Here is a 24,599-nt window from a genome sequence, read left to right as displayed (position 1 = left end):
GAACAGCTGTTCGTTTGGGCTTTTCGATCGAATTGGTAGAAAAACGTCTTCGTTCACTTTGATTGGTTAGTTTTTTTGCCAATCACAAATGCGGAAACAAATTAAATTAATACTTACACATCATTGGTGAGTCGAAAACCACCATATGGTATTGATTAATTTATATGTGCCTTTAAGGCAAGAGAAAGTTTCTCACTATCGCGCAGCTACGCTCAAGCGCGACATAGCAATATTTTTTGCCAGTCGTGAATCAGGATATGGCTACAGTAGACCCCTTTCGACATATTAAAATTCAACTTGATAGTGAGGCTTAGAAGACGCAAACAAAAGGAATGAATAGACATGTTCGTTCAGTGTCTTTTGTGTCCTCTAGGCCTCGCTGCCAAGCTGAATTTTAATATATCAAAAGTGGTCTATTCAAACTACATTAAACTGGAATTTTCTATACTTCGTATCATCAATTTGGACACTTTGGTATGTTTGTCGATATTTTTTCCTAGACCGTACCGCTTTTTACCTTTTGCATTTATCGTACTTTTTTGAGAATCTATGAGCTGTTCTTTTTCGGATTTCCGGTGCAATATTCTGTCATAAATGGGTTTTTTTTTTACACTTAAAGCTCATTTACCGAATTTAACTCGAGAGATGCAAGTCCTTTACTATCTTTCAAAGCCAGGCTTTAAATAAAAGTGCAACAGTTTGACAAACCGGGGTAGTGAGGGGAGGTTCGACCGGGAAAGATTATATTTAAGAGCTAGTTTTTTTTTCTAACTGGTATTACAAAGTCCTCAATGGGTTAGGTCACACTCGGTCCTTCACTTTGGTAAAGGTCCTTTACTAAGGTCTACAAAGTCGGTTTACTAGACAAATTTTCAAATAAACGCATGATGCATGCATGATGCTTTCTCAGGACGGTTTATCATTCCCGTTATATCTTTGAGACAGTTCGCGCGCTCCACTGATTGGCGAAGTTGATGGGCTGTATTCTACAGAGTGGCCCGGTTTGACGACGAAAATATAAAATATTGTCTTAACTTCATTTTCTCGGGCCACGCTGTATGTTACAGCTAGTTGCTTTTTCCAATTCAGTTTATAGCATTCCGGCTATAAACTGAACTTAAAGAAACGCTGGCCGTCGATTTAGGTTATTAAGTGTTACGTCCTCGAGTTCTTCCTATCGTGTTAATTCTGAAAACCAGAGTTCATTTACCATAGTAAGGTTAAAACAAATGAGCTCACAGTAACATTGTTATTTATAGGAAACTTCACTTTAGTTTTGCAAAATGGCCTTAGTCAGTGTGACCTTCACCACAATGAAAGCTTCATAATTTAGTTTCGTACTTAATACAAAGCTGTTACTAAATCGGAGATAAATGCTGTTTCCTAGGAATATATACTACTATATTATTTATGCTCTCGCTGTGAAGCTATTCTAAAGTACACTGTCTTGAATTAATAGTCCTGACAATAAAAATGAAACCTCGAATTCCTAAAAGTCTTCAGAGTAACAATAAAAAAGAACATTGGTAAAAATGTCTGATATACTTTTGTCCTTGCATGCTCGTTTCGTACTTTTGGTAATCTACAATCACAGACACAATTCCTTGGAGCAGTTATGCAAACGCGTAATTATCAGTGGTTTCAGAATCCAAAACCAATGCCATATTTTAAAATTTTACTGCAACTTGTTGAGCGCAAAGGCTCAATCCAGTGGTTTTCTAAACCATGGCGTTTTCGGTAAACCCCGATTAAGGACGGTGCCTACTAATTCAAACGTATTTTTGCGCGGTTTACTGACTATGCGGGAAAAGCAGATCTTAACAAATGTTATTGAAATCCAAAAAGAAAATCGGGGGGTAACCGCGCATATTTCGAGGATAATTAATCAACTATTTGTAAAAAGCTTTAAAATACAAAGCAATGTATGGCGTTCTTTTCCAAATTCAAGCTTGATTATCTATGAAAAATGCGTGGTTACCCCCAATTTCCTTTTTGGATACCAAGAACACTTGTTGAGTTCTACTTTCTCCGCATAGTTTTGAACCGCGCAAAAATATCCCTGTATTAATAAGCGCTGCCGACAGGAAATCCGAGTATCTCGAGATGCGCAGAACGTATGCGCAATAACAATAGTATGCACTGTCCTTAAACAACCAATAGGAAGCTTATGCACACGACGTTTTTGACTCGCGGACGGCAACAACGAAAGCGAAAATTTCACATACCAGGACAGTAGCGTCTCCCAGATTTTGTAAACTAATTATCTCTAATGGACAAAAAGTACTTAGCAATATAAATGAAGACAAGTTAAAAGCGAAAACAGCTCACTTCCCGTTTCCCTTCCGCGTTTTCAACAACGTCGAGCTTCCCACACCACGCCACGAACTTTTCAGGAAATGTTTCTGGGGAAATTAAAAAGGGCAACTTCGGTAACGTTGAGTATTAGTCCTGGAGCTTAAAAGATGATAGCTAAGGAGAAATTATTTCTTAAGGTTTTCGAAAGGATAAATATTTTCTCTGTTTCCTCAGTACTCAATAGCTTTTATATGATGCGAATATCACTGCAAGTAATATCCCACGCTCAATATTCTGATTAACGTCGAGAGTACCAGCGTCAACTGAAAGGAAAGGAACTTTATTTGAGTGTCTTGTCGTTCTATCGCTGGAGCACTAATATAATTGGGGACACTGTAAATTGAAATTAACAATTAACGCAAATCAAGTCAAATGTTGGATTTTGAGGAGATGGGAAAGCAGGAGTACCCGAAGAAAATCCTCTCGGTGCGGAGTAGAGAACCGAAAAAACTCAACCCACATATGACGCCGAGTCTGGAAATAGAACCCGGGGCCACATTGGTGGGAGGCGAGTGCTCTCACCATTGCGCCATCCCTGCACGCAACTGCGTATTTACAGCGATAAAGTTAACGTTGCCGTTCGTGTTATTCGCATCTGTTTATATTTAGTATAAAGTAAGATTGTGTAGGTAAGTATACAGGTAAACGTCATTTATATATGCAGGGTATGAATATGAATTCTTATTTGCATGCTCTTCCGTCGAGCCTTGTAGGAACAATACATTAATTGCTTGACTAATTAGAATTATCTAACTAAACTGATTATCTGTTCAGGATTATACTAAAAGCTATAAAAAGTATCCTTTACTAGCCATCATTAAATTGGATAATTTAAAAGGGCCAAGAGTAGACAGTGGTGAATCTTAGCGTTCATAGGCAAACTGTTCCAGAGAACAGGGGTTAATTCGTTTCTCAAAGATCCCAAAACTTTTCGGGCGCCGGTATTTCGGGTAATATAAAACGTTTTGTATCTTCAAAAGGGAAACGTTTCAAGTCCTGCGACTTTGCAATTTTTTTGTATTCTCTGGTGTTGAAAATATCTTCAAAGATCAATTCTTCAAACAGATCTTAGTTTTCCGAATTGCTTCCGGGACTTTTGAGAAACACATCCCAGAACCGCGATACAAAAAACTTCGTTTGTCTTCGTTTGCCTACTTCAGCACTCGGACGTCTGGAACGAAAAGGTTGCTTTTAGATTGAGGGACACTTAACCGCCTTTAGTTCTGGAAACGAAGTGTTTTTAAAACTGACACTGAAAAGGAAATGAGTTTATCTTCATAACGCTTATCAAAATCAGCTTGTATTATTTCTGAGACATGTTTGAGAACTTGTTTTGGAAAATTGACCACTTCAACGAAGGCTGTTTTTTTCTGATGTGTCCGGTATCCTTTATCTCTTGCTTCGCTTTCATTATCGACTTTGACAACTTGGGTTATTTTGTCAACAGAGGCGCTTTCTCAGTCAGTGGTTCCCAGTGAAGCAATCACTAAAAATATTTAACATTGCGTTAACTTGAAACGTCAAAAGGGAAAAGGCAGTTTCCTTATTGTCGTAAAACCTTGAAAATTTTCTTATTCTGATTTGTCTTTTTCATTTGAGAAGATTGCTCCATATCTGGCAAGCAATGCCCCAATATCAAACATGTTTTTTTTCCATTTTTAGTTAAACGCACATTTCGGTGCGACGTTTACCGTTTGTGGTAAGCGCGATGCAAAATCTCTCTAATCTATTCAAATTTAAATCGACAACAATCTAAGCCCCAGAAATTAAAGGTATCGATCGTTATCGATTGAGGAAATTAACATGTAACACTCAATAGAAATCGAAAATTGTTTGATTTTCGCTATCTCGGTCGGAAATGGGTCATTCAATACCACAATACACTGCGATCACCGTTCGCGTGCATTTCGCGCGGTTCTCAAACGCCAGGAAGTAAAGGGACGAAAAGCGAGCGAAGCAAGCGTGTTGTAAAATTTAGAAAGAAAACATGACAACTGAGAAGTCTGATGTGATTTATCCTGGTCCTAAGAAGACGAAATTCGAACAACTCCGCGCCGACCACGAATTATTCCTTCAAGCCTTTGAAAGTGAGTCGATGGCTTTTGTTTCCACGATCCGAGTGAATTGAAATGTACACGCCGTATGTATTTGCTATATGTCCATTTGAATGGAACGAAAGTAATCTTAAACATTCTCTAATTTATCTCTCAATTATTCATCTTTCAGAACCAACACAAATCTATAGGTTTCTTCGTACGAGGAATGCTGTCGCGGTAGGTTGCTTTTGTAGCTAGATCTCTTCGCGAATTCGGTCTCAGATTGTTGTGAATTTTAACCAGTTGTAAAGCGAGCTCGATAAAGGTTCGGTTCGAAATTTTGCCTTAAGTGAAAAAAGGTCACGATGCGAGATGTTTTAATATCTTTATCCCAGTTGTCTAACGTAAGATTCGATTCGATATTCCACAGCCGGTATTTCTGCATCGGACCCTATCATACATGAAACATAGACGAACGTCAAGACCAGGTAAAAAACGGTGAGTGGTCTTTCTTAACGTCCCTGAACGTGATCAGATCACGGTAGCTTCACGTCGCCTTCTTAACTTTCCTTGTGCATATTAAATACTTCTCTCAGCAAGGCTATTTAATTGATTAGAATTTTTGCGGAATTTTTAATGTCCTTTAAACAAAGACGTTCAAGTACGTTAACACATGTGGGCTGATCATCAACACGTGTTGTAATAATTCAGTCGAAGGTTCGGATTTTTTCCAATCTTGAGTCGTAATCTGTATTCCTCAACAATTCCATTTCCTCTGCAATGAATTGCATTTATTTTCAAAGCAGGTTTCATAGGCGTGGTAACCACAAAAATTTACAATGTACAGTATAACGTTACCTTTAGCTTTTTGTAAATTATTCTATCCACCTTTTAGGTTGATAAATAATTATTCTTATTGTTTGCATACAACAATAATTCACAGCCAATTGGCTTCTTGCATTGATTCTCTTGATTTTAATAGGTGCACTGCTGTCACCCAAAAAACAAAATCTAAATTTTGTGGTTGCACCTGTCTGAAAATTAATCCCAACACTCTTGACCTTGATACTGAAGTAGAAAATTTATCCTGTACATCTAACACTTTTGACAAGAAAATTCCATTAGATTGAAACAAGAGAATTTAGGACTCAGTCTGGATTCTATGAGACTACTTAACTTGGTGGTCTAACTAATAAATTGAAAACATCATAGATAGTCTCTAGATTTGAGTTACCTTATTTTCACCACACATATGCGATTAAGCAGCTGCCCCACTAAAAACTCCTTCCTGCCAAGCAATGTGCTAACAACAGGTCAATTGTCCATAAAAATTGTAGAAATGTTCAGTTAACTTACAGACACCTACGAAGAGTTTGAATATATGTTCAATTAACATGTCCCCCAAATGTGCTATTTTTCAGCCCAAACAGGAATAAGTGAGTAAATGTGTAGTAAATGGATGCTACTATGGTTATACCTATGATTGTCTTTTTAAAAAAATCCAAAGTTACTGACAATTTTTAGTTCAAGTGAATCTATGAGGTCTCTTTAAAAAAAATCCAAAGTTTAACTGACAATTTTTAGTTCAAGTGAATCTATGAGGTATATTTGAGAATATTGAGCGTGGAGGGACATAACAATGTTTAATATATTATGTTGTTGGAAAGTGTTTGATAAGAAATAACTGTCTATCCTTTTCTTGTGATACATTCCTAATTGTGTCTTTTCAACTTACTGTTAATCTTAATCATTTCATGCAAACTATAGTTAAACTAGAATTACTAGAATGTTTTTTTAAACTTGTAAATAATTTACAAGTTTAAAAAACATTCTAGTTTAACTTATTATTGTTCTTTCAGCACATGTCATTCCAACACTTTTTACAAAATTATATCCTTTTTGGATAAAACAACGGCAATGATTGTTTTCTCTTGATGATTTCTCCCATGGTGGCTGTTTCTAACCTTTTAGTTTATCACAATACTAACTCCCATTAAAAAGGGTTAAATCGAAGTATTGGTCCACAAGAGTGGTGTAACAGCAATAATTTCTCAATGGACAGAATAGCAATTTTCTGTTAGTTGCGTTGACTTACTTGTCCTGAGTTAAGAGATTAAAAAATCCACCATACAGGGTAATTTTGTTTAACTCTCTGTTTTGTTACCTCTCTATTGATGGACAGATTGTGGGAGTTTGGATGAAAATTGTGCATGTATGAACTTTTTGTTACCTTTCTTAAGGATAACCACTGATTTTGCATTTGACAGTAAATAATGTCTAATCCTCTGTTGGTGAACAATCCCTAGTACAATGAATTCCAGGGCTATAACTACATTTGACTTTATTCAACTTTTAAAGCATGCAACAAATTCAAGTCAAAATTACCAAAGAGACAGTTTGTTAGAATTTACTTTTGATGCTCAATCCCGTGCCGTGCAGTTGTCAGTTTTATTTTTTTCAAAATGCAGTGAGTTTTCCTTTAAGATTAGCGCACCTTGAATATGTAGTTTTAAAATTAGGTGACATTTTGGTCCTCTTGCTTGAAAATGAAAGTTGGTCTTAAAAACGCTTTCTGTAAGGTGTCTGAAAAAAAAGCTATTTATTACTATGTACCATTCCGTCAAATCAATTTTACAAGCTTGAAAGATCCGTTCCATTTCCCATCTGATTTTTTGAGCTGTCTTTAGTATTATTGAAATCAAGAGAAATGCAAACTTATGCCTTAATTTGCGAAAAAAATGCAATAATTTCGTCCTTACCTTATAACAAATGTTGTTCACATATTTTCTCTGATCACAGCAAAGATTTCAAGGTCAACAACATGCTGGAAAAAGTTCAAGAAGAAAGTGGCAGGATTAATTCAACAGACCCTCTGTAAGTGTCTCTTTCCTTTAAACGTAGAGAAATAAATAAGAAAAACCTAGCAATTGTCTCTAAAGCGTATCAGATTGATGGTTAGTTTTTTCAGCTGATTGCATCAGGCAAGATAAATCTAATAGTTTATCAATTGCCTGATGTGATAATTTGCAGTAAGTCTAGGATTAAACGATCTTAGGAGGGTCTTGCAGACTCCCACTTGAAATATGTATGAGGATTTCAGCAAGATATGAAGATAATCTTGTTGAGTAAAATCAGAATTTTAGAAAACAATAAAATACAACTTCAAGAATCTACACCTCAAACTGATCTAAAGATAGGATTCATTGCTTGTTAAAACCAACTAAAACAGAAATGACACCATTGCAGCTTGTGGGGCCTTCTTCCTCAATTTTTGTGGAAAGGAACAATATTATTCATAGAAGCAAAGCTACTTAGACTTCAGGGCCAGGTTGTTCAAAAGCCGATTAACATTAATCCCAGATTAAAAATTAACCAAGGCTTTTATTTCTCAACTCCCAAATGTTGTTCAATGCTGATATTCAGCAAAACTTTACATTAGAAGAAGTCAATCTTGAAAAAGAAAAATGAGCAAAAGAAACTTTCACCAAAAAGTTGAAAACATGAAGCAAAATTTATGCCAGCCTGGATTAAGTTAATCGGCTTTTCAACAAGGGGGCCCAGTATTTTAAGGAGGAAAGCAGTTGGCTATTTGTAAAGCTATTTGCAGTTTCGATTCAACAAAAGAAAATATTAATACGATTTTGATGCTCTGTGGAGTGAAATAAGGCTCAGCATGAGTATTTTTCCCGGAGCCTTTAAGTATAAAGTAGTGTCTTTCGTCAAAGATAGAATTTTAGTGTATTGGAATGGGGCTATTTTGGACCACTGAAAACAAAGAAAATGAAGATTTTGCTTCATAACCCTAATTTTACTTTGTTGACACACATTAGCTGTCCTTAAATTAATAGTTGCTCCAGGATAAAGTAGACACTGGCTCAATTCTGGTTTGCCTTGAGGAATTACTACTTTTTTTCTACCTTTATTAGCCGAAGCAACATTATTGTGTGCTTGCTTGTGCAGTTTTCTGTGCGTAAGGATATACACTAATAATTTTATTTTTCCTGTTGCACTATTTTTCATCAAAGTTGTGTTTTGTTGTGGATTCTCACTTAAATTTCTCTTCATTTTCAGTGAAAACAGTGGATACATGAATCTCACTTTCAGTGGATTTTTCCACGGATCTGGTCCAGGTGCGATAACAATATGTACAATTCAAGCTTTAAAATTGGATGTTTAGTGCTTCTTCACGAAAATCGCGATATTTAATAAGAGTTGTTTTCGTGAAATGCTGGTTTGCGTACGACAAAATTGATTATTTTGGGAATGAAATGAGGCAATCACAGTCCAAGTCCAATTCAGAGAGACGGGGCTTTGAGCGGGAAACAATGCTTGCGAACAAATCACGATTGGTTTTGCTTTTATCTGTGATTTTTTGTGATTGGATTAAAATATGGCACGAGACTTTTAAGCCAATCACCGGGGCTTAGTAGTAAAAAATCAAGAAATTACGAAGTCGTTCTCGACACCCAATTGAAAACTACTGTATCCCCTTAGATTCTCTTAGTAATCTATAAAGCTAGTACTCCCAAAAAAGACACGTTTCTAGTTGGTACCTTTGTTGCTAAAAATGAGGTTGAAAACCGCAATTATAGTTTCAAGTAAATGGTAGCTTGTGTACTGCCGCACTTTAACTTTCATGTACAATAAGGTAAAGTAAAAAGCCGTCAATTGTCAGCGTTAAAGTTTTAAGACCGATGGTTGCGGAGTCGTGCAAGAAAGGAACAATTCAAATCGGCGAATTGATGTAGGCGATCTTTTAGCTATTTACGAAGCATGATAAAATTGACTTTGGGACCGCGAAAGGTAAATGCGGATTATGACCACATGGAGCATGCGTAGAAAAAATGAGAACTTCCTTACACAGGACAGCACAGGACTACACCCACACCATAATCACCTGAAAGGCACATCTTCCGTGTGAATGATTATTATGTGTCTGTCTCTCAGTAAACGGTGACTTGGCCGGAAGCAGGAAGAGTACGCTGCTGGTGGAAGATTTCATCAAAGTTGACGTGCTGCTGGTAAAAGTCTGCCACAAGAGAAGGAAGGTAAGTTACTGAGCTTTAATTAAAAGCGGCTGTTTAAAAGTGCTGCTCATCAAAAATACTTACTCCGTGTTTTCCACCTTCCGCGCACGAAGGAGTCGGCGCGCTCAAAATGGTTGGGTGAAAAGCTGAGTTCATCAGGCAAATTTTTTGGATGTAAGGAGAGATCTTGGCTGTAAAAAAATACTAGCTTTGGTGACCTGCATACAGGCTTTTAGTGGGTTGCTATAATGGGATCAGCGCATTTGGGGCGTCCGCGGGAAGTTTCTTTCGCCCGCTCAAATCCCTTTGCCATTTACCGCGCGCCAGTGATTCCGGAACAAATCAAAGAAAACATCTCCGAACAATCACAGGGAGGTTCACGACGCAGCTATGGAGTGTTTTCACGTGACGTCACGACGGCCATGTTGTTGCATCCTGTACGGCGCCATTGAAATGAGTGGTTGTAAAGAGCTATCTGGTACTGCGGATAGCTAACCTTCTCGTGCGCCGCAAAGAAAGCTCTCCGAAGAGATTGTTGCGTATTTTGGTCTTGCGAAAATTGGGGCGCGCGAGACCTTTTGTCCCTAATCTCTTCGAAGCTCTTTCTTGGCAAGAAAAAGGTGTAGAGCCCATCAATTCCTCTGACAATGTTAACCTCTTCCCCTTCTCTTAATCTGTCGTCATCACATCCCGCATTCTCCTATATTTGTTTTAACTCAACAGACAATCCCAAAAAGGTTTGTGCGGTTCATGTTGACCCCAGGCTATCACTCTCTTTCAAAGTGCGCAAAATGTTCTTTCCTTTTCGCACAGGAAACTGACCCACAAGTCATAACAGTGCCACTCGGCCAAGGCTCCGCTCCTTTTAATCCTCGGTCCCAGTTTTTACCAGCGTCCCCCTCGTCCTCTGTGTCTGTGCCCAATGGTACGTTCAAGAGCGGCAAAACCAGTCGCACGTGTATTCTGAGCCTACAGGTCAGCGTACCTTACCGCGTGAATAGCAAAGCCCCTAAGAAAAAGAGAAAGAAGAGCGTGGTGGAAGTACAATCTGATATGGGCGAGACAGAAAACGGTATGTGTCTTAAGTAAGTCATTTAAAGACGCATTTTTTTTTTTACTGACCAGCTGCTTATGCGGGTTAAAAACACGGCTCTTTGCAAATTGCCTCCACTACTTAAAATTACGGTTTCTCTTCAAACTCTGACGTTATGGAGTTGAACACGTTTCCGATTTTTGCATCCTTAAATTACTATTAAAGTGTATATGACAGATTTTTTTATTTGCTCGGTAAAATCTCCACAATTTACTGATAAGTATGGAAAAAAATTAGTTGATAGTGGTTTTTCTTCCCCGTGTTTTGATGTACCAAACGTGAAATTTCACTACTGGTGGGTACAAAATTGCGATACCGAAACAGGAGACTGGGAATGATTGTGACGCCATATCAGGACATTAGTTTCGCGGAAAACAGATTTTTCAGTCATTTTCTTATTGTGAGCTAAGAAATTGCGCCAAGAAATGGTAAAAAAGTGCGTTGTTTATGGGTGTAATAATATTGAAAAAAGAAGTATCTCTGTCCATCAGACACCATTTTTCGACGATCAAAGACCAGAAGCCAAGAAAAGAAGGCGAAGGTGGATTGCCTTTGTAAATGCCACGTGGAAGAACTGGATCGCATCCAAATATTCGGTGATCTGTTCTGTTCATTTCACACCAGTAGATTTTAGCCGTTTGTCTTATGATGGTCAGAAATGTCAGCAGCGACTGAAAAAAGATGATATTGGTGTCGTTCCTGTACCAAGTGTGCAGAATGTGAAGACACCGGTGAAAGAAACAAATTTCTGACCATCATAAGACAAACGGCTGAAATTGAACAAAAGAGATCACCGAATATTTGGATGCGGTCCAGTTCTTCCGCGTGTCATTTACAAAGGCACTCCACTTTCGCCTTCTTTTCTTGACTTCTGGCCTTTGATTGTTGAAAAATGGTATCTGATGGACAGAGGTACCTCTTTTCTCGTCTTTCGTATTATTACACCCATAAACAACGCACTTTTGTACCATTTCTTGGGGCAATTTCGTAGCTCGCAATGAGACAATGACTGAGAAATCTGTTTTCTGCGTAACTTAATGCCCTGAAATGACGTCACAATTATTCCCAGTCTCCTGTTTTCCGTATCGCGGTTTTGTACCCCACCGGAAGTGAAATTTCAACGTTTTTGGTACATCGAAACACGGTGAAGAAAAGTCGCTATCGAATAATTTTTTTCCATACTTATCAGTACATTGTGGAGATTTCATCGAGTAAATAAAAAACAATTGTCATATACACTTTAAGCTAGCAACAAGATCCCAATGTTGATCATTGCGTCCGCGCTTCCCGTCTAGCCGCAGAAAACGCACTTTTTTGGCAGTATTATATTTCATCCCCTCTTCTCGTCCATGTCATTTAAATGGAGTGCATGGTATAAGTTGGAGTACTTTAGAACTCGCCTCGGATAGCGCTTTGTTAGAAATGTTGTCGTTTTGCGGTCTTTCAATATCTGGAATCGTGTTTCAGTTGATTACAATGTTCGCGGTAAACGGAGAAGTCTGGCGATGACTAAACCCAAGAGTTGACAGGTTTTCAAATGAAAAGGTGGCGAAAGGTTTTCCCATATTAGGAAACGTAAACCGGTTGCAGTCCGGACAGATTTTCCCCTATAGAACATCATCTTACTCTATGGCTATGATTTCAGGTGGCCCTGAAACTGCGACCCCAGACGAACCCCCCACAAAACGGCGACGAACAGCTCAAGTGTCACCTGACCCGGAGTGTGACAGCGGTAGTGCATCAGAAAACTCATCTGTTTATGAGACCGAGCACAAGGTGTACATTGCTGAACTGATAGTCTTTGATAATAACAAACATTGTCTCTTGACCGATGGAGATTACGAGCTGGCACTTAGTGAGAAACACAAGAAGCCTGGACGAAAGAAGGGCATACTGTCCAATAGAACTTCGTGGGAGAATGTATTTGAAGGACAGGTGGGTAGACTTCTTAAAGTCAGTTGGTTTGTAGTTTCTGTGGATAAAAATCCAGTTTAAATGCCTACCTACTTACCCGCTTTTTGAGTGCATTAAGGGCCGCGATTCTTGCGGATATCACCAAGGAAAAACGACCTCTGGCCACTTAATAATGTCCAAATAATGTGTAGGCGTTGTTGTCAGAGATTTTGCGTCTGCGCAGAAGAGCTGGAGACGAAGACTAGTTCTGAAAAACAATCTGCGACAAAAGTGTTGGGACACTTTCACGTAAGCAGCATGTCCAATGTACTCTTCCCTGTTCTCCACATAGTTTTGCCGTTAGAAATCAAGTTGATAGCAGTTATGATAAATATTATAGCTGCTATCAACTTGATTTCCTCAACCTGCTTCATTCCGAAGTTCAAATATGTCTTTCAGATATATTCTCTCGCACATATCTCGAACCTCTATGGGTATATTGCGAACTCTCAAAATGACGAGCACCTAGTTGGCTTGATAGCCGAATTGGTGAAGCACTTGATTCGAATCCCGTTCAAGACTGAATTTTTTCAGGATTTCCTGTCGTCACTGCTGAATTAGCAGTTATAACTGTGATGATCCAGGGGGGAGTAGAAATACTCCTAGTCGCTTCATACTAATGAAACCGGAGATACGTGCCGGCCTGATGAGCCTTCTGGCTCGTAAGCAGAGACTTTCTAGTGTCCAACAGTGTCCCCAATTTGTACCTCAGCTCTAAATACACTTGACACTTAAAGAACGTTCATTATTACAGAAGCACGTGACCTTGAAGCGTGTTACTTCAACTCTTTTCACTGGAACAAAGCTGAGGATTTTAGAACACCAATTTTATGCCCAAATATGGACAAAAATAAGATCGAAGCTGCACCGCGTGGGAAAATGCACGAGCTACGTTACATTCAAATAACGAAATTTTTAAGCTCAAAAACCCGAGGTCTGAACCAGAGTGAAACGCTTCATGGTCATGAGCTTCTGTTATTATTCAGGGGATTTTTGTTCTTTTATGAAGAGAAACAGCTAGTCGTTTCACGTGGACGCAACGCCAATTCTCTCGAATGTGTTGTGATGAAACGCCAAGGAAAGTGGACTTAACGTACTCGTCAGTTTTTGTCTCCATTCATTTTGAAATAAATCAGTTCCATTGCAGTCTTTAAGTTAGCGTCAAAAGAAATTGAAATTTCGCGCCTCTTTTTTTGCTTTGTCACGCCAAGAGATTGACTTAAATCTCGCACCTTTTCTCGAAACAACCTGGTAATTGAAAGTGTCCATATCTCATGTCACGACTAGTGAGGGCGTTCAAACCCATTGTGGAAGATGTACATCACGTGGTTAGTCCTCCTAGTTATCGCCTCCCATTCTTTTCACAGATGGGGCCATTCGAGGTGTTTGCATACGGTCCCACACTTAAATTCAAACTATCGTGGTCTGGTTCACCACTGGCTCGTCCTGCGAGGCGCCCTACGTCACTTCCACTTCGTTCGCCGCTGACCGTCCAGAGCGCACCTTCCACGAATGACTTGCGCTCGCCGGCCGAGGAGGCAGACGGAAACAAAGAAAATAGAAAGAGGCAGCGGATATTCTATCAGTTCATTTATAACAACAACACTCGACAACAGACTGAGGCGAGAGAGGATCTGTACTGTCCCTGGTGTTCTATAGATTGCCGGCAGCTCTATAGCTTGTTAAAACATCTCAAGCTTTGTCACCGCCGCTTCGTCTTTACTTATGCCGTGAGTTTCTTAAACTTAAAAATGGCAAGAACGGGGACGAAGAAGGGGGAGGGTTCCATATCGATCTTCGTTTTTTCACTTAGTTCAAGAAACGTCGGAATGTGCGCGTCGAGATAAAAACAAGCATATAATTGCCTTTTTCGTTATGGTAAATCGCTGCAAGAATTTGCATTTAAAATCTTTTGTTTTTCTTAATGACTGTGGCTAGAATGGATACGGTGAGACACTTAGCGTTGTGTACATAAAGTGCCAAACGATCTTACTTAAGTTTTACCAAGTTACGAAAGCTAACTATTCTAGAACGAGTGCCGAGGCTTACATAGTGCAAATTAGTACTTAACACTACGAACGAGGTGCATGGAATGGCCGGTTTTTGTCTCCTTGTTTGGCTCTTAAGTTGTAAGTTGTGTTGTGTAGTCTCTCCTTATTTTGGAGTATCCATTCTTGTCATAATCTTTTTTAAATATATGCTTGCTTTTATCCCGACGCGCGCACGTTTTGGAAACTCTAAACTCGCTTATCGGAAGCCATTTTTTAACTAAAACAAGAAAAAAGGTTGCATAGGAGTTCATTTCAATTTCTACTGTTTCTTCGTCGAGGAAGGGAAACGCTGGCTCTATGACGACATGTGAAATCGAAGGATTGACCATTTTACAGTTGTGCATTTAGAGACCTGGCCGCTTGTTTTGATAAAGATCTCAGCGCTTTTCATATTTAAAAAACGCGACCCAAGTACGAAGTAGTTGCATTTACCTAGGAAAAGCAACGAGGCTTGCTTTAGGTGACTTTTACTAGACGTTTTTAGTTCCTAGCGGGCGCATGAGGTTTGGAGCTCTCAATTCTTTTAGTGGGCATGCTCAAATTCGAAAACCCTCATCCGGAAGTCGTAGTCGTTTCCAGTCGTTCACTGAGTGATGTCATTGCAATAGGCCGTTTCCGAGTTCATGTCTGCCTCCTCTTCAAAGCGAGTCTAAGTTCGAAGTTTTTGTGATGGTAATCAGTGCTTCTTTACATATGAATGAAAACTAATTTTCATAAGAAAAGTTTCGCACTTAGACTCGCTTTGAAGAGGAGGAAGGCACGAACTTGGAAATGGCCTATTGAGTCTGCGTTTGTAAATAATATAGAATCCATTTGTTTTCTTTAGCCTCACAGTAAGGGAGAGAGAATAGATGTGAGTGTGAATGAGAATTATGATGGATCGTATTACGGCAAACCTGAGGACATGAACGATCTTCTGGGTTACGCTCTCAGTCGGGAGGGACCATGCAGGAGATTGTCGAGTACACACGTTATGGTCTGGAGGTAACGCAATCGTCTTGTGCACCATTGTAACGCAATTTATTTTGTAACGTGACAGGACAAGTTAAAGTTTGTTTTATGGTACAGCCATGAAAAAGGTCTTTATACAAAAGGCCAGGCTGAAATTTGCATTTTGCCAAAAGTTAAAGAAACTTCTTTGAAAAACAATTAAGAATAAAAATGAGCGATATCAAAGAATGACATTTTGATATCTCCATGCCATCATGATCAAATTCACGTAAGCAGGTTTTGGAAACTCCTTGTATAGTAAAAGTAAGTAAGTTAGTTTAATATTGTAAAGCGCTTTAGGATATTTATTTAAATTTAGCGCTATATAAATTTTGTAATTATTATTATTATTATTATTATTAGTGAATTTGATAAAATGATGGCTTGGAGCCGTGGAAACGTCATCTTTGAAGAAACTTGTTTGGTTTTAGATGTCTTCTTGCCTCGTAGCTACAGATATCAAGTAACGTCTCAAAAGCGAAAGTCTAGTTGGGATCAAAGAATTTTTATTCGTTGAATACGGGCATGCAGCAGCCTTCCGTTTACCGTTTCACGTAACCGCAGTGACAAGTCTCTTCTAAGCCCTGTGCAAACAAACGCAACATTGTTGGCCAACAACTTCCAACATTGTTAGGTATTACATGTTGCGTTCGTTTGCACACCCTGTCTTTTGTTGTTGCGTGTTGTTGGGAGTTTTGGCACGAAGTGCGAAACTGGTTAAACTTTTGTGCCAACAATTCCCTACACTTTTTTGTTCTGTCATTGACGGAGCGTAGCGTAACAATGTGGGATCCTTTTGCAACAGCTCTTCTAACATTGTTGGGGCCACGCACGCGCATTATATATGGTCTTCATGGAGACAGCAACGCATTAACACGTTGACGTTGAAAACAAGATGGCAGCCAAATTTTGTAAGTTTACAAAGTCTTATGGCTCGTATCCTTACCATTATACACTGCAAGTCCTTAAATTGTTGGGAGTTGTTGCGTCTTTTTGCAGGGGGCTTTTTTTTACCAATCTCACATTTAACAAGCACGAATGGAATAATAAATTTAACAAATTTCAAACGTTTGGATACTTGGAAATCTCGCTTCCCGCCAAACATTTTCAGCTTGGTAACACTTGGCTCTATCCTACGGTACAGGAGCTGATAACATAACCGAGATTTAATGTGCCAAACAGAATGCTAGAAACGCAATATTTTTGGTTTAATGTTTGATAACAGGAAATACTGAATCCATTCTGTGCTTCGGTTATCTTGCTTTCGGTGAAACGTTTTTGCTTACAATCTCAGAGCTCAGTGTTGTCTAACTCTTTGTTCTGTTCCCATTGTTCTAGGCCTCAACGCCGCCGAGAGAGTCTTTCAGAATTCTTAGAACCCGATGACGGCGAATGCGATGGCAACAGGCCCTTCTATAATGGGCATCACAGGTACTTTCAATGTGGCCAAGTTGGGTCATATTTGCCGTTGATGATAGTTGGCCACTCTGTTGTGAGCAAAAACAACAACGTGAACAATTGTTGCAAACACGCGAGTTCGTTCTAATTGACGATGCGAAGCCAATTTGATTGGCAATTTGATTATGACAACCTTTGCTAACAGTTACACGAAACAGATGACTTAATATTAAGTAGCTTAAATACGAAAACGGGAAAAAACATGCACGGGAAAACATTCTTGAAATGTCACTTAGCACACTTTAGGTACTGCAAATATTTTATTTTGGTTTGCGTAAATCCAAGTTCGGGAAAAATATTAGTCTAAGCTCACTTATAAAATCTGGTCTTCGCTACCCCCAAAAGTCATGACGTCAGACACAGTAATAACAATATTTTCAATACCATCTTTCCTCCACCGCTTGAAGACGATGCACATCTTAGCGAGGTCGGGAGCAATAATAATTGGGTGATCGCCCTGCGCGTATTCTTTGGTTTCACTCACGTGATCAACAGCCATGTTTTTCATTGAAAACAAAAGAAGACGTTAGCATAATAATAGCTTTCAATTCCCGGAGGATTGGATCGGGACACCAACATGGCCGCCATTTCATTGTTTGGGGACACCAACATGGCGGCCGTGACGTCATGTGAAATCCAAAAATTCTTCTGTTTATGGTCTTCTTGTTCCCACTGCGACACACTCGTAACATGAGCTCATGAAAGACGAACCATGCTTGTTCTTTGTTTGTTTATGCGTATGTCTTCATTTCTGCTTATGCGCTAGTGAAAAGCAGACGCGAGCCCGAGATTTAACATAACGGGGGATGGAGTGGTTAAAAATATGACCGCCAATTCTTGGAAAAAATTTTTATTCCCTCAGTTCTGTAAACCCTCACCACGAAATATATATTTGACGACGGTCAGTTATTGTGACTGTGGACCTTAGTGCATGTCTTGGTGAAGGCTTTGTTTGAGGACTTCACACAGTCGTAATTTCCCTGATCACCTCAGAAAGTATTCGATATTTTCTTCATTGTTGAGAGATGTTGCTTTTGTCTTTTCTCTGCAGAATGTACTTTCATTCAAAGACGAAACTTCCGATTCGAAGCGCCGAGAAAGATCAGGATAGTGAAGACGAGACTATCCCGGAATGGATGAGAGCGAAAACAATACAGGTGAGTGGTGTACCGTTATTTAGCAGTTTTCAAAGGAATCGTGAAGCCACAGGAACACTAACGTCTAGAAATGCAAGCATTTAGATGCACGTCCAATTTTGACATCCGACACGAAGAGTCCCTTTAGGTCGAAGCACTCGCTACCTATTCCTAACAATTAGGAAGTGATAGGGATAGCGTTTTCTTGTAGGAGTACTTGGAGTAAATGCAACTGTTTCTCTTTACCTGAGGACCGGAGTTTAGGAGAAACCTTGTATCATTAATTCTCTGTATTGGCACAAACGAGTGATGCTAAAGTTGGGGAGAAGAGAAAGGGGACAACTTATTGAAATCGACGTGCAGCTGATTGCTTACATTTCTGGACACTGAAACTCCCCCCCCCCCCCCACCCCCCTCTAGCCAATCAGCACAAGAGACCTCTGAACACCAATAGGCCACTTCGAAAAATACCATAATACTCTTTGTTTGTCCCCCCAAATTTTGCATAAGCATTGTTTCCAGTTTCTCTTGGGACTTACAATGGTCCCAAGAGAAAACAAAAACAATGCCTATCCAAAATTTGGGCAGATAAACAAGGAGTATTATGGTATTTTCCAAAGTGGCCTATATTGCATTTCCGAGTTCATGTCTGCCTCCTCTTCAAAGCGAGTCTAATGTAATGCCTACCTGCTACATAGTAGAATCTGTACTTTAATAGACAGAGTCTTGCTATGCAAGCCGCAGTTAGCCGTCCAAGGTTCGCTGGGCAGTTTGTCCTCTATAGTAAACCAACTAGGCGTTTGCAATTTGTTAAAGTTTTTCCCCTCCCTCCCTTTGGAGATGGGTTGCAGATATCGTTTTGCCTTCATTAAAATTGGGTCACTCCTGCGTGGTGCTCGCTAACCAATACTCTTGTCCGATCGAGCACTTGCTGTTTACGACTCAGCTCGTAGTGCCGGGGAGATAAGTGAGATATTGTTAACTAACTAACCGCTTTTGATAATCCCTGCTTCCACTTTTCGGCTGCGCTTGTACTGAGATGGCCCAATGACGGTTTTGTCTTCCGCTCCGTCTGCCGGCTTGATATTCGAACTATGTGTTTTATTGGCCTTGAAATGCCTTTAAAGGGAAGTGATCAATATTTATGATCTGAAGACAGAAAAAAAGACGAAGATCTATGAATGTTAATCAAGGACATTTCAAATATTTTGTAGAATGAGTCAGCGATCACTAAGAGCTTCAGATAGTTACGGAAAACCCTGGAATATTATAGAATGTCTTGAGAAAGCCGTTTGGAGAGGGGGATTAACAAAAAAAATACAGCTTTATTGCAAAGACCCCAGACCCCTCTTTTGTGTTAGTTATCGATGTCATAAAGTGGACAAAAAGGAAAGAAACGAAGCGTTCTGTTTTGGCACCAAGCCAACGTATTTATAATTTGGGCGTTGGCCCCTTGTGAAGGAAAATCCTCCATCTTGAAAGATCTTTTCGCCTTCCTGATAATTGCGCAATTTTTTCATTTCAGTTGATCGACGAGTTTACAGATGTGAACGACGGTGAAAAAGAATTGATGAAACTTTGGAATCTTCATTTGATGAAAAATAGGTTGGTTTTCATTGCACGTCATTTGAATGTTTCCTTGTTGCGTTATGACCATTGGCAGGACTAGACTAGACTACCTTAACCGCTGGAAACAAAGGCAGTTCCGATTCAGTGGCACTATGACGTCAAGTCAGTAATCGGGCCCCTGAGGAAGTCTCATTCGCGGGAAATTCAATCGAAAAATACATAGGGCTGTAAATCGCTGTGGCGGGAAAATAGGGCTGTTGTTCGCTCCTAGTCATAGGCTCCTGTCATTGGCTAACCTCAACATTTACTTCTTCACTTAAGTCTTCTTGCGGCGAGGGGACTGGGGGGGAAACGCATAGCCATCTCTCGACTCTCGGGCCAGAGGGCCCGTTTCTCGAAAGTCCCGAAACTTTTTGGGCTTATCGTGGGGATCATAAGTCACTTCATATCTTCAAACCAAGGCCGTTTCGAGGCATGAAACTTTGCAATAAAGAAGTTTTTCTTGCGGGTCATTTAAATCTGTTGAAAGACCAGCGTTCTAAAATGCGGATGGTTGTTTCACTATTGTCTTTTCGGGCCCGGAAAGTTGCCGGGACTTTCGGGAAACGGGTCCACAGGCGTGTCAGATTACAAAGTTGTTTGAATACCGTGAAAAAACAGTCCTGTTTTCTGTCTTCCAGTTACATCGCTGACTTTCAAGTCCTCGAAGCTTGCCGTTCATTCATCGACAATTACAGCCGAGATCTTAAAGAAAAGAATTTAGAGAGAAACTTTCTCCTTCACCTTGTGAATTTACACGACTTTAATCTGATAACCTCCAGCCAGATCGAGGAAATCACTGGAAAAATGAGAGAAAGTTGGAAAGAGCAAAGCTAAGCGCTGTGGCCTGTAGTTAACACGACTTGCTGGGTAACAAGGATTACAACGCGCTTACAAGGGACCAACCTGAGAGCGACTTAATCAAGAATGCTGAAGACGGATCCAAGCATTTGTAAAAGCTTAGTTAGAGACTACGAATATCACATCTTTCGCTTGTTTCGTCGAGCGCGGGTCCAAAAAAAAAAAACAACAACAAACAACCAAATTTTCGCGGCCTTTATCTTGCGCCTGTTGGTTGCTCTTCAGTATTTTTGTGAGATTTGTATTGCGTTTACGAGAAACGGTAAATTGTTACTTGTCATGAAAGCGTGAAAATACTCTTATTCTAAATTGTCTCTCTTTTTTAACCTGCTCGAAAGATCCAAGAAACTTTCGCTGGACTCGCGATGCTAAATCTCTCTATTGTCTTTTCGCCCGCGCTCGACGGACGAAGCGAAAGATGGGCTGTCCGTAAGCCGTTATTGCGCTAACCACAAGCTGTTGTTATAGGTACATTAACTGGTCGCCAGTAAGAGCAAATGCATTAAGTAATTACGAGGAATTTTTCAGGGACGACAACGGCAGCAAAACCGTGTCGTTAAGAATTTCGCTATTATTCCATCTCGTCCAATGCGGGAAAAATGAGAGTTGAAAAGATTATTGTGCAATGTGGGCGAAGTTATCCTCTCAATGGATTGGGACGTACTATTTTGAAGTAACGATAGAGAATGAGAGGTTCACTGTTGTATTCTCACGATGTCGTCAAAATCTCAAATTTAGTTATTTCACGTCATTAGGGACCTTAACATCTAAGACGGCGACGGCCGCGAAAACTTCAGATACACCTTATTCCAAAATGGCCGCCATTTTAGTATTCTTTTGTTTGATTGCAAATTGGCCCTTTTGGCCTCGCTTTCAAACGCAAAATTCAAAAGAATATTTTACCTTGAACGTGGCCAAAAGGGCCAATTTGCAATCAAACAAAAGAATACTAAAATGGCGGCCATTTTGGAATAAGGTGTATAGTGCTAGTTTATGTTTCTTAAAGTGTTTCGTGATTATTCCAGTTTGTTCAACTTCCACAAACTATCCAAACTATCCGGGAACTGAATAGACCAATTCGGCTAACTCAATGTTGTACCCAATTCAAATCTTTTGGGAATAAAACGTTTTGTTCCAAGTATTTCCATATAATTTAAATGTGAATGCTTCATTGTCATGCAAATTCATCACACAAAGAATCTTAATCCCGAGAGGTTTGAATTGGGTACAACATTGAGTTAACCGAATTGGTCTATTGGGAGGAACAGTGACGAAACTCAGTAAGAAAATCAAATATTTGCCCTTTTGCGCTCGCGTCTTCCTTAGAACTTGGGCTATGATCATTTCACGTTGCAGATTGGCAGAGAACGGGAAAGAAATGTACTTGCAGAGCCATTGTTTTGCTCATCAATGTCTATTGTTTGGTGGTTTTCTCGCTGAGGTTGCCGTTTTAGATCTTAAGGTCGCTATTATTTTGCAGAGTACGGAAAAAGAATAGACCATTTCCGAGTTCATGTCTGCCTCCTCTTCAAACCGAGTCTAAGGGCCAAGTTTCTTTTATGGAAATTAGTTTTCATTCATATTTAAAGTAGAACTAATTACCATCACAAAATCTTCGCACTTAGACTCGTTTTGAAGACAGACGGCCTATGGCGCTAAAATGCGAGACGCACGAGTCACGTGTCATTATTTTGCAGTTTTGTTGCAATTGTCGCTGTCGTTGCCTAGACTACCTAATGTGGCTTTGATTTACGGCGCCCAATGGAAAATCACTCAAATGAGCATTTGGATTTGTACTGTCGAATTATACTAACTTTAAAAGGCCTTCCCAGAGTTCGTTGTGTGATCATCGAACTGGTCATTTCTTTGTGTCCATGGTGTGATAGAATCATCGATCATATCATGGACACCAGTTCTTTTGTGGTTGTTTGAAAGAATGCATACGGTAGATTTTTTTCCTGTTGTACGTTCTAGGATTTCTTGTGACTTACCGGTGGCCATCGTGATGCCCCGGGCTGGCTCGGTTTCCGAGATCTCACTTATCACCACTTGGGTCTCTTCATTTGAGCCCAGGCGACCGTGGCTTGCTCGGTTTCCGGGGTGAAATTGGCTTCTATCTTGAAAAATGATGGAGTTATGGAAGAAACGAGAAGAATAAAACGCAAAAGCGGTTACAAACATTTGCTTGAACTGCATAACTTTTGCTAAACTTAACGTTTCGTATGTTACAACATACATCATCAGAAGTGATTGTCATTCAGTTACAGATAAATTTAAATTCAAAAATACAACTGTACGGACTGGGATCTAACGAAATTGATTGACGTAAAACGACAACAAATATGCTATGCTCTCTCTACTATTAGCATATTTCTTGTCGTTTTATGTCAATCAATTTCGTTAGTTCCCAGTCCGTACAGTTGTATTTTTGAATTTAAATTTATCTGTAACTGCATGTCTGATCGACCAGTTGCTAATATTTCGAAATGATCCCACTTAATTCTATGATTGGTTAAGAAAACATGATCAGCAATTGCAGATTCGTGACAATTTGTAGTTAGGGCTTTAAAATGTTCTGTTTTTCTGTCACGTAATCGGCGTTTCATTTTCCCTATATAGAAATCTTTGCAATCCCAGAAGTTTGCTCTGTACTGTATGTATGTTGTAACATACGAAACGTGAAGTTTATAAAAAGTTATGCAGTTGAAGCAAATGTTTGTAATAGCTGTTTGCGTTTTATTCTTATTGAAACTTAAATGACCCAAGTCGAAGAATTTTTAAAAGAGAAGAAATCATTCGATAATATTCGTTCTTTCACGGTACCATTTCTGTCCTGGAAACTGGGCGCAAGTGTTCATAGGCCATCTCACTCTCATACAAATGCATTGACACATTTGACAAAAGTCTTTTGGAGAGACGTGATTTAAATATTGGCTATGCCAATCTGTTCTATTTAATTGATGTACACGTAATCGTATATACACAATTTGGAACATGTGGACGTACTTTAGGACAATTATTGCCAATGAGCGTGCAAAAACGGTCGTGCAGTGGTTTTCAATTAAGTGTTCAAAGTAATTTCTTCGTTGCCTTGATTTTTTAAATTACACTTTGTGATCAGCTAAAAAAAATTCGAGTCTCGACCAACCAGTCAGAAGCAAGGCAGGGGCCCTTGTTTCTCTTATGTACGTGTTCCCACGAAACTACCCTTAATAGGCCAGTTTCGTATTCTAACCGTTGGACTGGATCTAGCATGAAATGGAGGCTAATGCTGGCAAATTAATTTGCATTTGAAAAGATTTGCCCGCATTAGCCTCCATTTCACGCTAGATCCAGTCCAGCCGCGAGAATTCGAAAATGGTCTATTAAAGCCTCGTCTAGGTGATCAGACTATTTCGTCAATATTCGTGTTTTCAAAGCACAACTTTAGGTCACTAAACAGGGTTCAAACAATGTTACATTCAGCCATTTAAGTGCATAGTCGACAAAAGCACATCTTGTTCCAAGGAAAGTTTTTGGTCGTTTACCCAAGACCAGGTGCAACTAGGTGTATAGTGATTATCTCAATTGCTTTCGGCAGCTGTTGTGATTACTCTTTGCTGCCCTTGATTGAATACTTGTAACGGTGTTTATGTCGTATTTTTTCTCAGTCTTTTCGCTTCCGGAAATGACCTCTAACCCTTTTTTTCTTTAGGGTGGGGTTGGGGAAGCTTAGTTGTACAGTCACACATTACACTTTTCGTTAGGAGCAAGCTCTATATATAATATCTTACTGTACTTGAATTATTCAAACTAGCTTGTAAATAAACTGAGTATTTCCTGATTTATCCTCTAGTCCATGGATCACTGCAACTTTTTTAATTTTAGGGAAGGGTGGTTGGAGTGGGAGTGGAGGGGTGTTTACATGGAACAGAGAAGATTCTCTCATACGAGATCAAACTGTTTCTCGTTTGTTTTTGGTAAATGACAAGAATAAAGAGGCTGAACGCATTGCCGTCGCCATTTTGGTTCATTTGTGGCTAACTCTAGGA

The 24,599-nt window shown here is 39.5% G+C and overlaps 2 protein-coding genes across 2 annotated transcripts in view; both read left to right on the top strand.

Annotated features, from left to right (window-relative positions):
- The window catches only part of LOC138035390 (ubiquitin carboxyl-terminal hydrolase 27-like), a 7,643-nt gene extending 6,110 nt beyond the window's left edge, over positions 1 to 1,533 (top strand). Inside the window, exon 8 of the mRNA XM_068882092.1 lies at positions 1 to 1,533. This exon is cut by the window's left edge and continues 143 nt beyond it. The gene's annotated coding sequence lies outside the window, so the exon portion shown is untranslated.
- A 2,382-nt stretch (positions 1,534 to 3,915) lies between these two features.
- LOC138035389 (polycomb protein suz12-like) lies at positions 3,916 to 24,395 on the top strand. The gene is made up of 14 exons (XM_068882091.1): positions 3,916 to 4,442; positions 4,582 to 4,628; positions 4,822 to 4,889; positions 7,191 to 7,265; positions 8,463 to 8,521; positions 9,339 to 9,439; positions 10,232 to 10,490; positions 12,157 to 12,446; positions 13,832 to 14,194; positions 15,342 to 15,499; positions 16,844 to 16,936; positions 18,015 to 18,120; positions 19,625 to 19,704; positions 20,349 to 24,395. The coding sequence occupies exons 1-14, from the start codon at positions 4,343 to 4,345 to the stop codon at positions 20,542 to 20,544; spliced, it is 1,995 nt and encodes a 664-aa protein (XP_068738192.1). The 5' UTR covers positions 3,916 to 4,342; the 3' UTR covers positions 20,545 to 24,395.
- Positions 24,396 to 24,599: the final 204 nt, after the last annotated feature.

This window comes from Montipora capricornis, unplaced genomic scaffold (genome assembly GCF_036669925.1).
Source record: "Montipora capricornis isolate CH-2021 unplaced genomic scaffold, ASM3666992v2 scaffold_369, whole genome shotgun sequence".
NCBI lineage: Eukaryota > Metazoa > Cnidaria > Anthozoa > Scleractinia > Acroporidae > Montipora > Montipora capricornis.
This window is presented reverse-complemented; position numbering and strand designations above follow the sequence as displayed.

Bases quoted from the DNA above. Each gene is read 5' to 3' on its own strand.
- LOC138035389 (XM_068882091.1), top strand. From the start codon at position 4,343: ATGACAACTGAGAAGTCTGATGTGATTTATCCTGGTCCTAAGAAGACG. The intron at 12,447-13,831 runs GTGGGTAGACTT...TTCTTTTCACAG, and splicing joins AGAATGTATTTGAAGGACAG to ATGGGGCCATTCGAGGTGTT. The intron at 19,705-20,348 runs GTTGGTTTTCAT...TCTGTCTTCCAG, and splicing joins CTTCATTTGATGAAAAATAG to TTACATCGCTGACTTTCAAG.